Source organism: Pseudophryne corroboree, chromosome 9 (genome assembly GCF_028390025.1).
Source record: "Pseudophryne corroboree isolate aPseCor3 chromosome 9, aPseCor3.hap2, whole genome shotgun sequence".
Taxonomy (NCBI): Eukaryota; Metazoa; Chordata; class Amphibia; order Anura; family Myobatrachidae; genus Pseudophryne; species Pseudophryne corroboree.
The window spans coordinates 97,663,303-97,678,428 of record NC_086452.1 but is presented as its reverse complement, the minus strand read 5'-3'; the positions used below and the strand labels follow the sequence as shown (position 1 = coordinate 97,678,428).

Genomic DNA, 15,126 nt, shown 5'->3' with positions numbered 1-15,126 from the left:
GACAGAAAGTGCTATCCTACAGGAAGCCGTTCAAAAATTGGTACGAACACGTCATTGTTCCAGTTCCACCTCACCAAAAAAAACATGGGTTTTTACTTGTGGTACCGAAACCGGACGGTTCAGTAAGACCTATCTTGAACTTAAAGTCTTTGAACCCCTACTTGAGGGTTTTTCAATTCAAGATGGAGTCTCTGAGAGCGATTATCTCAGGTCTGGAGGAGGGGGGAATTCCTGGTATCCCTGGATATCAAGGATGCGTACCTTCACATTCTGATCTGGCCGTCTCATCAGGCCTATCTATGGTTTGCACTACAGGACTGTCACTATCAGTTCCAGACGTTACCATTTGGCTTCTACACAGCACCGAGGGTGTTCACCAAGGCCATGGCGGAGATGATGCTCTCCTCCGCAAGCACGGCATGAACATAATTCCATATCTGGATGATCTTCTGATAAAGGCATCTTCCAGGGAGAAGCTGTTGCAGGATATTGCTCTCTCAACTCAACTACTCCAGAATAATTTGTGGATCCTGAACCTTCCAAAGTCACATTTGGAACCGACAAGGAGACTGCCCTTCCTGGGGATGATTCTCGACAGGAAGTGCAGAGGGTGTTTCTACTGCTGGAGAAAGCATTGGTGATCCAAACAATGGTCCGGGATGTCTTGAAGCCAGCCCGAGTATCGTTTCATCAGTGCATTCGCCTTCTGGGAAAGATGGTAGCCTCCTATGAGGCTCTACAGTATGGGAGATTCCATGCACGGTTCTTCCAACTGGATCTCCTGGACAAGTGGTCAAGTTCACATGTTCACATGCACCAGCGGATACTCTGTCGCAGAAAGCCAGAATTTCACTCCTCTGGTGGTTGCACACTTCTCACCTACTCGAGGGCCGCAGGTTCGGGATTCAGAATTGGATTATTCTAACCACGGATGCAAATCTCAGAGGTTGGGGAGCAGTCACCAGGAGGAAAACTTCCAAGGAAAGTGGTCAAGTCAGGAATCTGTCCTTCCAATAAACATTATGGAACTAAGGGCCATATACAACGGCCTCCTACAAGCGTCGCATCTTCTACAAGATTGAGCCATTCAGGTTCAGTAGGACAACGTCACAGCGGTGTCCTACATAAACAGGCAGGGCGGAACGAAAAGCAGGGCTGCAATGTCAGAGGTCACAATAATCCTCTTCTAAGCAGAAAGGCACGCGCTGTCAGCAGTCTTCATTCCGGGAGTGGACAACTGGGAAGCAGACTTCCTCAGCAGACACAATCTCCATCCAGGGGAATGGGGCCTCCACCAGGAGGTGTTCACAGAGGTAACAAGCCGATGGGGTGTACCTCAGGTAAACTTGATGGCCTCTCTCCTCAACAAGAAGCTTCGGAGGTACTGTTCCAGGTCACGAGACCCGCAAGCAGTGGCGGTGGATGCCCTGGTAACTCCGTGGGTGTTCCAATCGGTATATGTGTTCCCTCCTCTTCCGCTCATCCCAAGGATTCTCAAACTACTAAAAAGAACAAGAGTTCCGGCGATCCTCATTGCTCCGGACTGGCCAAGAAGAGCTTGGTACGCGGATCTTCTGGCATTGCTGCTGGAGGATCCGAGGCCTCTTCCTCTTCGCGAGGACCTTCTACTACAGGGGCTGTTTGCCTATCAAGAGTTACTGCGGCTATGTTTGATGGCATGGAGGTTGAACGCCAGATTTTAGCTCGGAAGGGCATTCCGAACGAGGTCATTCCTACTCTGATCCAAGCTAGGAAGGGCGTAACGTCTAAGCATTACCATCGGATTTGGAGAAAGTATGTGTCTTGGTGTGAATCCAAGAAGTTTCCTACGATGGAGTTTCAACTGGGACGTTTTCTCCTCTTTCTGCAAGCTAGTGTGGATGTGGGCCTACGCTTGGGCTCCATCAAGGTCCAGATTTCAGCCTTGACTATTTTTTCTTCCAGAAACAATTGACTGCTCTCCCTGAGGTTCAGACATTCTTGAAAGGAGTTCTGCACGTCCAACCACCCTTTGTGCCTCCTACCTTGGGATCTTAATGTGGTGCTGCAGTTCCTGCAATCGGATTGGTTCGAACCTTTACAGGAGGTAAACGTAAAGTTTCTTACTTGGAAGACAGTCACACTGTTAGCTTTGGCATCTGCAAGACGTGTGTTTGAATTGGGGGCATTGTCATACAAGAGCCCCTACTTGATTTTCCATGAAGATAGCGCTGAACTTAGAACGCGTCAGCAATATTTTCCTAAGGTTGTGTCGGCTTTCATATCAACCAACCTATTGTGGTGCCAGTAGCTACTGACACATCGATTGCCTCAAAGTCCCTGGATGTTGTGCGGGCTTTGAAAATATATGTTTAGAGGACTGCTCGTCACAGGAAGTCGGACGCTCTATTTGTCCTTTATGATCTCAACAAGATTGGTTGTCATGCTTCTAAGCAGACAATTTCTCGCTGGATTAGGCTTACTATCCAGCATGCTTATACAACGCCAGGTTTGGCTTGTCCAAAATCTGTTCAGGCCCACTCTACACATAAAGTGGGTTCTTCCTGGGTGGCTGCCCAGGGTGTCTCGGCTCTTCAGCTTTGCCGAGCGGCTACTTGGTCAGGGTCGAACACGTTTGCTAAGTTTTACAAGTTCGATACTTTGGTCTCTGAGGACCTAAAGTTTGGTCAATCTGTTCTGCAGGACCCTCAGCACTCTCCCTCCCGTACTGGGAGCTTTGGTACATCCCTATGGTACTAAATTGGACCCCAGCATCCTCTAGGACGTAAGAGAAAACAGGATTTCTCTTACGTCCTAGAGGATGCTGGGGTCCATATTAATACCATGGGGTATAGACGGGTCCACCAGGAGCCATTGGCACTTTAAGAGTTTAATAGTGTGGGCTGGCTCCTCCCTCTATTCCCCTCCTACCAGACTCAGTTTAGAAAATGTGCCCGGAGGAGCCGGTCACAGCTAGGGGAGCTCTACAGTAAAAGTTTTTTAAAGTTTGCTATTTTACAGGGAGGCTGCTGGCAACAGCCTCCCTGCATCGAGTGACTGAGGAGGGGGGGGGGGGGGGGGAGTAGTGTTCGCCCTGCGGGGTCTGAGCCACTATCTCCGCTGACTGGACACTTAGCTCCAGAGGGTATAGATTGCTCCCTGCCGCAGGGGAACGCTCACCCCAGCAGCATGCACCCCCCTCCCCCTTGCAGAGCTGAAGAGTGGCGCGTGAGTCATCGGCCTCTGGCCAAGCGGGGCGCCAATGTGAAGATGGTGGCAACAGGGTAGGGAGCGCAGTACTAACTGCGCTCCGGGGCTCAGTGGCACATGGTGCGGCGCTGTGAGGGGCGCCCTGAGCCGGCGCCTACACCCTGCACTGACCACATAGCTTGTCGGTGTCCCTGGATCTCAGCCAACACCACAATCCTCAGGCCAGTATAATCTTAAACAGCGGAAAGACAGCGCCATTAAGGGTGCGGTGCTTCTCAGAGTGGACCCAGCAGCATTTAGCGCCGTATTCCTGCATGCATCCATGCTGCCTGTGAAGAGCAGTCCCTCCAGAGCAACTCCAGCTATCTGTACGGTGCCAGGGGGTTGTAGAAGGGGGCTGTATGTAGACTGTGTCACCTATTAAGGGGCACAGTCAGCGCTGGTTAAGGGTCTCCCTATACCTATATAGCGCTGTGTGTTGGTTGGCACCAATCTCTGTGTCTCTCTGCCATTCTTGGGGGGAAACTCTGTCTACCCTTTACCCTGTGTGGGGTGTGCAGGCAACCATGTCTAGGGACTCTGTATCGTATGCTGCAGAGGATATGTCTTCTCAGAAAGATCCCATTCCATGTAATCAGGATTGCACTGTTGTAGCACAGAACCAGAGTGGTTAGCCTCTCTTAGGGGGGCTATTTCTCAGATTTCTGAATGGGTTGCAAGGACTGAAACTGCCATTCAGGCTTTACAGTCCTCTATGGCAGTTTGGTCCGGTCTTGTTCCCTCGGGGTTCCCTGCGGTACACTCTCACAAACGTGCTCTTGCCCAAATTATGCAGGATGACACGGATACAGATTCTGACACGGCAGACGGTGATGGGGATGTGTCTCGGGGGACAGCATCACTTGCTAAGGGGGTGCAGTTGATGATTGATGCCATGCGGGATGTGTTAAATATTGCTGACACAACTCCTGAACAGGTTGGGGAGGCTTTTTTCACACACAGTAAGAAAGCCCCTCTCACCTTCCTGGCATCTAAAGAATTAAATGCTATACTTGAAATATTCTGGGAAAACCTGGATAAAAAATTCCAGATCCCTAAGAGGGTTCTGGTTGCTTTTCCCTTTCCGGAGGACGATAGGAAAAAATGGGAGACCCCGCCTAAAGTTGACGCGTCTGTTTCCAGGCTGTCAAAACAGGTGGTCTTAACTGTCCCGGGATCTACCGCGTTGAAAGACCCGGCGGATCTCAAGGTTGATGCTACGCTCAAATCCATTTACATGACTTTGGGGGCGATCCTGTGGCCCACTATTGCCTGTGCATGGATTTCAAAAGCCATAGCAAAGTGGTCAATCACTCTGCAGGAGGACTTGACTACGATGGATAAGGGTGACGTTAATTTGTTTTTACGTAACATACAGGATTCTGTAGGGTTTCTGGTAGAATCCATGAAGGATCTGGGTTCCATGGCTGCGGGGATCTCCTCCATGTCCGTCTCGGCTCGCATGGGTCTCTGGCTGCGCCAATGGTCTGCGGATGCGGACTCAAGGAATTGTGTGTAGAACCTATCCTACACAGGTCAGGCCCTTTTTGGGGAGGCGCTAGATGCATGGATTGCCACGGCTACCGCGGGTAAGTCTCCTTTTCTTCCCTCAGCTGCCTCGGCTACGAAGAAGCCTTTTTCTCCCAACATGTCACAGTCCTTTCGGTCCGCTAGGACTAGAAAGAACAAGCCCTCTCACACCTTCTTTAGAGGTGGTCGAGCCAAATCCAAAAAGCCTGCACCTGCAGATTCCCAGGACCAGGAGCCTGCTTCTGGTGCCTCAAAGTCTTCAGCATGACAGTGGACCGTCCAGCCTGGAGGTCGGTCAGATGGGAGCGAGACTCCAGCATTTCAGCCACATCTGGGTGTTCTCCGGCCTGGATCCCTGGGTACAGGATATTGTGCCCCGGGGGTACCGGCTGGAGTTTCAAACTCTTCCACCTCACCGATTCTTCAAGTCAGGCTTGCCGTCTTTGCCGGCAGACAAGACTATCCTATTGGAAGCTATAAAAAAAATTGGAAATGTCAGAAGTCATTGTTCCAGTTCCGCCTCATCAGGTGAACAAAGGTTACTATTCGAACCTTTTTGTGGTACCGAAACCAGATGGTTCGGTCAGGCCAATTTTGAACTTGAAATCGCTAAACCCTTATCTCAGGGAGTTGAAATTCAAGATGGAGTCTCTGAGAGCGGTGATCTCAGGTCTTGCGGAGGGGGAGTTCCTGGTGTCCCTGGACTTCAAGGATGTGTACCTCCACATTCCCATTTGGTCACCGCATCAGGCTTATCTCAGGTTTGCACTGCTAGACAATCACTATCAGTTTCAAGCACTGCCATTCGGTCTCTCCACGGCACCGAGGGTCTTCACCAAGGTGATGGCAGAGATGATGGTTCTCCGCAAGCAGGGGGTGAACATAATTTCATATCTGGACGACCTGCTGATCAAGGCGTCATCCAGGGAGAAGTTGTTAAGGTCCATTGCTCTCACAATGCATCTACTCAGGAAGCACGGTTGGATCCTGAACCTTCCAAAGTCTCATCTGGAGCCAACAAGGAGGCTGTCTTTCCTGGGGATGATCCTCAACACGGAGGTGCAGAGGGTGGAGAAAGCGTTGGTGATACAAACGATGGTCCAGGATGTCTTGAAGCCTGCCCGGGTTTTGGTTCATCAGTGCATCCGCCTTCTGGGGAAGATGGTTGCCTCCTACGAGGCTCTGCAGTATGGAAGGTTTCATGCTCAGTCCTTTCAACTGGATCTCCTGGACCAGTGTTCGGGATTTCACCTACACATGCACCAGAGGATACGTCTGTCGCCGAAAGCAAGGATTTCACTCCTCTGGTGGCTGCAACTGCCGCACCTTCTGGAGAACCGAAGGTTCGGGGCTCAGGACTGGATCCTTCTAACCACGGATGCAAGTCTCAGAGGTTGGGGAGCAATCACTCAAGGGGAAACCTTCCAAGGAATGTGGTCAAGTCAGGAATCCCTCCTTCCAATAAACATCCTGGAGCTAAGAGCCGTATACAACCGTCTTCTTCAAGCAGCACACCTTCTACAGGATCGGGCTATTCAGGTGCAGTCGGACAACGTGACCACAGTGGCCTACATAAACCGACATGGCGGAACAAAGAGCAGAGCTGCAATGTCAAAAGTGACAAGAAGCCTCCTCTGGGCAGAAAGGCATGCCGTGGCGATGTCAGCAATCTTCATTCCTGGAGTGGACAACTGGGAAGCGAACTTCCTCAGCAGACACAATCTCCATCCAGGAGAGTGGGGCCTCCACCAGGAGGTGTTCGAGGAGGTAACCGGTTGGTGGGGGGTTCCTCACATAGACATGATCGCCTCCCGCCTCAACAAGAAGCTGAGGAGGTACTGTTCTAGGTCGAGAGACCCACAAGCAGTGGCAGTGAATGCACTGGTAACACAGTGGATGCTTCCATCAGTGTATGTGTTCCCTCCACTTCCTCTCATTCCGAGAGTTCTACAGTTTGTCAAAAGAACAAAGGTTCTGGCAATCCTCATTGCTCCGGACTGGCCAAGGAGGGCTTGGTACGCGGATCTGCTGGATCTACTGCTGGAAGATCCAAGGCCTCTGCCTCTTCGAGAGGATCTTCTACTACAGGGGCCATTCGCTTATCAAGACTTACCATGGCTACATTTGATGGCATGGCGGTTGAGTGCCAGATCTTAGCTCGGAAGGGTATTCCGAGCGAGGTTATTCCTACCCTGATACGGGCTAGGAAGGGAGTAACCTCTAAACATTACCATCGAATTTGGAAAAAGTATGTGTCTTGGTGTGAGTCCAAGAAGTTTTCTGCGGTGGAGTTTCAACTTGGACGGTTTCTCCTATTCCTGCAAACAGGTGTGGATATGGGCCTGAGATTGGGATCCATCAAGGTCCAGATTTCGGCTTTATCCATTTTCTTCCAGAAACAATTGGCTGTCCTCCCTGAGGTTCAGACCTTTTTGAAAGGGGTTCTGCACATCCAGCCTCCCTTTGTGGCGCCAACGGCACCCTGGGATCTTGACGTTGTGTTGCATTTCCTGCAATCAGATTGGTTTGAGCCTCTATAGGAGTCTGAGGTCCAGTTTCTCACGTGGAAGACGGTCACTTTGTTGGCCTTAGCTTCTGCGCGACGTGTGTCGGAATTGGGGGCTTTGTCCTGTAAAAGTCCCTATCTGGTCTTCCATGAAGATAGGGCAAAACTCAGGACTCGTCAACAGTTCCTTCCTAAGGTCGTGTCGGCTTTTCATATCAACCAACCTATTGTGATGCCAGTGGCTACTGACTCCTCAATTGCTTCAATGGCCTCGGATGTTGTGAGGGCTTTGAAGATCTATGTGAAGAGCACTGCTCGTCACAGAAAATCAGACTCTGTTTGTCCTTTATGATCCCAAGAAGATTGGGTGTCCTGCTTCTAAGCAGACGATTTCTCGCTGGATCAGGTTCACTATCCAACATGCATATTCTACGGCAGGATGGCCGTGTCCAAAGTCTGTTAAGGCCAACTCTACACGTAAAGTGGATTCTTCCTGGGCAGCTGCCTGGGGTGTTTCGGCTTTGCAGCTTTGCCAAACGGCTACTTGGTCTAGGTCGAACACGTTTGCTAAGTTTTACAAGTTCGATACTTTGGCCTCTGATGACCTCCAGTTTGGTCAAGCAGTTCTGCAGGAGCCTGTGCGCTCTCCCTCCCGTTCTGGGAGCTTTGGTACAATCCCATGGTACTAATATGGACGCCAGCATCCTCTAAGACGTAAGAGAAAATAGGATTTTAATTACCTACCGGTAAATCCTTTTTGCGTAGTCCATAGGGGATGCTGGGCGCCCGCCCAGCGCTTCTTTATCCTGCAGTGGTTATATGGTTCAGTACTGCCTTGTTCCTAGGTAAGTTCTGCATTCCTTTACTGTTTCAGTACTGTTGCTAAGTTTTCTGGCTTGTTGGCCGGATTTGCCTTGTTGTGTGAGCTGTTGTGAATCTCGCCACTATCTGTGTATTTCCTTCTCTCGAAGTATGTCCGTCTCCTTGGGCACAGTTTCTAGACTGAGTCTGGTAGGAGGGGCATAGTGGGAGGAGCCAGCCCACACTTTTAAACTCTTAAAGTGCCAGTGTCTCCCAAAGGACCCGTCTGTACCCCATGGTACTAAATTGGACCCCAGCATCCTCTACGGACTACGAAAAAAGGATTTACCAGTAGGTAATTAAATTCCTGTTTTCATATATATATATTTTTTTAATAATAAATTTACTGGTATCCTCCTGATTATGTTTATTGTGGACACACTGCTATATTATCCATAAAGGAAGGGAGAGTAAAACGTTCTGTGTTAGTTATATATATATTATAATAAATTTACTGATATTTATACTCTTGGTACAGTGTTATTATTTGTAAACAGCTACACATCTCATTGGAGACCATTGGTTGTATTGTGACACAGTACTATATCAATCTACTGGGAGAAGTGAGCGCTGCAAATAAACCAACTTTGTAACACTATTTCTGTAGGGTTTGTGGTACCCGTCCCTTTTGCAGCTGCAATTTTTTCCCACAGGTTAAAGTGTTAAGCGCAACCTTTCATACCCTTTCCTATATGGTTAGGCTGCGGTGGAAGGAGGGGGTTAGGCTACAGGTAGGGGAAGAGGGTTAGAAAACTTACCTAGCAGGTGTCAGGGTTCTGCGCTTGGGGGTATACCGCTGTCGGTCGTCTGACTGCCGGTATCCCGTACTCTACCCCAGATTGATAAATTTGAAAACTAATGACATAGTAGAAATTAGTGGAGTTTTATGGGTTTTCAAAACTATGTGCAGTTGTATTTCTTTGAACATAAATTCTAAAAAAAAAAAAAAATTGCTTGAAGATTACCAGCGTATCATTTTTCTTGCAAACTTCAAAGGCAATGTAATCGCACCTGTTATATCTGAACTGTATGTCATTAGAACATTGAATACATTTGCTAATGTCTCTGTGTGAAGATCGTTATTAGCCAACGTTTTCTGTCTCCGGCGCTGTATGTGTTCTGCACATAGCTGGACAGTACTGCCTCATTTATTTCATATTATCAGCACTAATAGATTATAGCCATTGGAATTTGAAAACCACTGCAGATGATAAATGCGGAGGCTGGCCATTAGTACAAATGCATAATGCAATTAGAAAATGACTGAGGAAATATCTGAAAGCAAGTTGTGTAAAGTGATAGTGGTATTGGGGAGAAAATGTTCTTCAATGCTGGTTGAGCCTGGAGTTTGGGATGAACAGTCTAAGCCGAAAACTTGCCAAGGGTCCCAAGTACAAGATAAAGATAGATAGAATGCAGCCCAAGTAATCAAAGTGAGTGTCGGATGTACATCTGTGGGAACATGCTAGAAGACATTAGTGTGAGATCTGAAGACTCAGTGGGCATATTCAATTGTTTGAAAAGTCAGTTGGGAGTCTGTTTTTTCCTATCGAATAGACAGGAAAAAAGACACCCAACTGACTTTTCAAACAATTGAATTCCAACCAGTGAGTTTTGAAAAAAGAGAATCTGTTATCGCCTGAAGAGGCGGATGATGGATGCGATGGTAAAGGTTTGTAAATGAAGGCATAAACAAATGTTTTTTTCTGTAATGTGTTTTGAGATGTGAAGATAAAATAATAAATTAAAAATGTTAAATGAATTCTTCAAAGAGCGTTTGTGATGACTTTATTCCTTTTCTAGCACACGTTACATGACCCTGACAAGGAAGAGGCTGAGCGAGTGGTGACAAGCTCGAGTGCAGTACCAGGTAGTATTGGAAAACATACTGTAACGCTACACACAGGTGAACAGGGGTCACATTGTACATGCAAGGGGTGGATGCACACTCACCTTGAAGTTCAGAGGCCACAGTTTGGCTCCATAAACCACCTCACTAATATCTTGATAAGTCTGATTGAAGGTCAAAGACTTTTCCCCAAATAGGCGATTGGTTGATACCAGCTCCGATGATTTGTTGGCTTTCCGGTAAAGTCGACAATTCAGTTTAGCAAAGAAGAAGTGGATTTGGTCAGAAGCCTTTGTAGAAACTTTGTCAAAGTGGAAAACCTTTTATAGAGAGAGGATAATATTAACATATGATATCATATGTAGGGGCTTATACTAATTGACATGGATAAACCAGTGTGATTTGAACAGCAAAACTGAGCACTTTTCCAGTATTGTAATGTTGTGGAGAATAATCCGTGATGGAAGTAAAGTGGCAGACATAGGGTTAATATTTTTAATTATTTTCATGCCATGAAATCTACTAATAACTACAAAATAAAATGAAGCAAAAAAAATAAATGTAAACTTGTGGAATTGGGTGGTGGGATAGACCAGTTCCTGGTCTGAAACTACACGAGAGGGTCCAATGTACAAGTTCCTAGGGACTTACAGGTTCATGTATCAAGTAGTGAAAAGAATGGAGATGACGACCAGTGTAGAAATGTTCCAGAGCACCCAATCAGTTTCCACAGAAGGCATTCATGTTGCTGGCTGTCGGGATCCCGGCTGTCAGGATACCAACGCTGGAATCTCAACACCCGGTGAAATGCCGGCGGTCAGAATCCCGACCACCGAGAAACTTGTGTGGTGATTCATGCCACCATCCAAGGGGGAATATAAACTTGTGGCGATCAAAGGTCGCCACCGGGTCCGAAGTGTGGTGAGCGCTGGGATCGCAGGCGGCATATACTGAATCCGCTTCCACCTATCATTTTATAGAATGTACTTGATACATGCTACCTCAAATCTGATTGGTTGATATAGATCAATTATTCACTCTTTTCGCTACTTGGTATTATAACCTTTTCCGCCCAGGGTAATCCTACGTAGTGCGTCCTAGTCAGCTGCCTAGCCTGGTACCTTTTGTGAGTGGAATATGACCCGTGGAAGTTATTACCCAAAATGTTTGCACCAACCCTGCAATATGCTTATTGTGCTTTTTAGGTTTCTGTTTTTAACTATTTCCGTGTGGTTTTCTATATTCTGTAATACCAATTCCCTGTACAAAGTACCATCTTTCGAATGTCTGTAAAGTGACTTTGAGTCCAACGTGAGAAAGGCACTATATAAATAAAATTATCATTATTATTATTGATATATCAAGCCCTTAGCAGGCTGCAACCTCATGAATAATGGTTCATTCCACAAAATGGCTGCCACCACTGTAAGTGTGTATCTCAGAGTAGAAATATACAGGAAAGATGATCCCTTAAAGACGCTCAGTTTCATAAGGTTCAAAAATAAATCCAGTTTAGGTCTAATTCTGACATATAAAATGCTATACAGAATATAATAATACATTGGTCAAGGAATACTTCAGCAAGACAATTAAATAGCTTGCAGCAAAGTTTCAGGGCATCGAACTGCAAAATAGTTAATGGTGTGGGGACTCTTCTGTTTTCTGAAGTGGGACCATTGCAATAGCAGCCAGTGCCCAGTACCCATTGCAGTCTCAGTGGTGTTCTGCTGCACTGATATTATAGGAGAGCAATGATCTGCAGAAGACACAACGGGTTGTGAATGAAAATCTGCGTATTATTAATACTGGAAGAGGGACTGTGTTGCTATGGATGGTATTATGGATATATTTATAATAAAACAAAGAAAATTATTCTATCTACTTGGAAGACCTTGGCACCCTCGGAAATGATTATAAAGAGTTAGCTGGATAACAGACACCAAAGAGTGGAGCTATTAATCTGATTCTCTCCTTCCATCGGTCAGTAAAGTTTCCAGGGTCACTGAAGTGTGCAGTGGTGTAGTGGTATTTGCCTTGGGGATTTTGCACAATTTCTCGGACATCATCCACCACAAGTTTCAGTAATAGAAAAAAACAAAACCAATTCAGGCGCTAGTAAACTTATATGCTAGTTGAGTAGTTTAATGCTCTTAATATAATTAAAGCTGCAAAACTCAGTCCAGCTGTATCTGTGTCGACACAGCGAAATTAATTAATGAAGCTGAGAGCCTACCACTCTCTCGCTTCAAAAACAAAAATACTAGAGAAAGAAAATGACTGATTGCGCTATATTATCAGGTGCGTGTATGAATGAAAACACTTATGTAATACACAACCCTCTGGTTTTATTTCAATAGTCTCTTATATATATATATATATAAACAGTTTTCCGATAGGACAATCAGCGGCACTCGGAGGCTGTGGATATCAGGTTAAACCATTTTCTCTGCCGTTATGGAATAAAAGCACTTGCACTTTTAACCTGATATCCACAGCCTCCGAGTGCCGCTGATTGTCCTATCGGAAAACTGTTTGTAGACTTCCTCCAGATGGCACCGGAGCACCATTAAAAGCAGAGGGTGAGTGCCGATCCGAGCATTTTTCTATATATATATATATATATATATTAAAAAAACAACATAAATACAGATTTTGTGTGAGCTCATTTGTTTATTATATTAAAACTATCGAATTCATATACAATAATTCTATAGTAAAAAGTCCAGTGCAAAGATATATTGGAAAAGTCTCGTATATTTTACTGCTGTGCATAAATATAGCACTTCCACAAAGGTGCGTGGTGTTTTTACAATTTAAATGACTCAGTCTCTTGTATAAAGACACAATTCACTTTTAAAACGTTATCCCACAATCTGTGAGCTGCTAGATTAGCATATGTGTGCACCTTACCGCCGCAGCCGTGTGAACGGGCGTTTATGGAGTCCCTCGCTGTGCACAGCGGCAAATAGCAATCTCCTCTCGCCCGTTGGCAGCAGCAGCAGTTGGCAATCTCAACCGCTCGACGTGCTGGAGCCACTTGTATGTGGACGTTTGCAGGTCGGACTCAGCATCAGCTGGCTAACCGCGTCCCTTCTGGTGGTAGCTCAGCCGGCAAAGCAGGTGTATGGAGTCACGTCGGCCATCCTTGGCTCCCAGCTATGTAGAGCGGATCAGAGTGTGGGGTGTCCCGTATACAGTGATCAGCAGATTCCTAACGCGTTTCGCACACATGTGCTTTTTCAAAGAGTAATGTGCTTTCCATTCCAATTTCTTTATATTCCTGATCACCCTGATTGGGCTCTCCTCCCTATTCTTTTTACTATAGAATTATTGTATATGAATTCGATAGAGTTTTAATAATCGACATAAGTGAGCTCACACAAAATCTGTATTTATGTTGTTTTTTAATATTTTTATATATAGAAGAGACTATTGAAATAAAACCAGAGGGTTGTGTATTACATAAGTGTTTTCATTCATACACGCACCTGATAATAATATAGCGCAATCAGTCATTTTCTTTCTCTTGACGTTTCAGTAATACCCTGGAAGGTCAATATTATAGTCAGGAACCAAGGTAACCAGAATTATGTTCCAGAGCTTTGACATTCGGATTACATATGCAATCCTACAGCAAAAGATTTTGCAAGATCAGGGTATGTACTATTATATGAATAACTTACCTCCATAAGCTGCTTTAATGTGTTATCACAAGCACCAAGCTTGGCCATGGTGAAGGCCTGGGAGATGCTGAGGGGTGACATAAAGAGGTTCTCCATGTTGCTCTTGGAGTCGGCCACGGTTTTATACAAGTCCATGGCAAACCTACAGTTCGCTTTTGAAAGTTCAAAGACTCGTGGATTAGTGGCATCGGGAATCTTTTCTGGATGGGATACTTCCTTCTCTTTCTCCTTTTCCTCTGTCTCTACGACTTCTTTGCGATAAATGCACAAGGGTTCCAGGGGGATGTCTTTGGGTTTGGCTATGCAAATGTCAGGGTATTGTGTTTGGGGAGAAACCAAGCCCAGCAGGCTGCAGAGCAATACTGGAAGGAGATTCATACCTATGACACAAGATAAAAGACAAGACTCCAGATTGGATGACAAAACATCAGATTGCATGATGGTCCCTCTTCTCAATTTTAGGGTGTGATCTTTATAAACAATATATAGGGGACATCCATAAAGTAACTTTTTTTGGTAATAAAAATAAATTGATGTAAAGGTGCAAAAAGGTTTTGCTCTCATATGAAAGATCAGTGACCATTTATAAACCTATATCAGCAATTTATGTTTTTCCCTCTGCACCAAGCTTCTTATTAAACACCTGTTCTGCAGGTAGGAGAGATTGCAGGAAACAAAAGTGCAGGAGTTTTGTGCATCTGATTCAGCCATTGTAATGAACTAATCTCATACAGAGATGTTATATTGGTGCTGCATGGGTTCCTGTTCAGATCACCCCCCATAAACCAAGTAGGACATAGGAAGGTAAAATATTTAAAAAACAACAACACATGTACAGTGAGCATAGCGAAGGGTATGAATGAAGGGGTCAAAATATGTTTAGAGCTGATTGTGTCTGGACTGTTGGTCAACTGTTCTGATTAGGCCAGTGCATACTTACCCCTGAGATAAGGGAATTGTTTCATATCCTCCACATATGCCAACCTCATTCGCGTGGTAGAGGTTCCAAAATGTGTCCAACAAAAATGTGGTAAACAAACGTGTTTACAGGGCAACTAAATACAAACAGGTCAGTGGGTACAAACTCAATAACGGCTCCTTCCCCTACTTATCTCAGCAGGACAGGTATGTCTTTTGTACATGAAACCTGACTTGACTCTTGAATTTGCACAGTGTCTACCGCCTGTATGACCTGTACCCATATATCAGATATAATATGGTCCATATATCAAGTCTTTGTCCTGTAAAATCTATACCCTTAGCCCACATATCAGGTCTTTATCCTGTAAAATCTGTACCCCCTGGCCCATATATCAGGTCTTTATCGTGTAAAATCTATACATACGGCCCATATATCAGGTCGTTGTCCTGTAAAATCTATACCTACGGCCCATATATCAGATCTTTATCATGTAAAACCTATACCCACAGCCCATACATCAGTTCTTTGTCCTGTAAAACCTATACCC

The 15,126-nt window shown here is 45.7% G+C and overlaps 1 protein-coding gene across 1 annotated transcript in view; it reads right to left on the bottom strand.

Annotated features, from left to right (window-relative positions):
• The window catches only part of SERPINC1 (serpin family C member 1), an 85,182-nt gene that overhangs the window by 25,814 nt on the left and 44,242 nt on the right, over window positions 1-15,126 (bottom strand). Inside the window, exons 2-3 of the mRNA XM_063939685.1 lie at window positions 13,658-14,037; window positions 10,079-10,294 (exon numbers count right to left, since the gene is read on the bottom strand). Of these exons, the coding sequence (XP_063795755.1) occupies window positions 10,079-10,294; window positions 13,658-14,035 (594 nt within the window). The 5' untranslated portion in view covers window positions 14,036-14,037. The remainder of the gene's footprint in view (window positions 1-10,078; window positions 10,295-13,657; window positions 14,038-15,126) is intronic.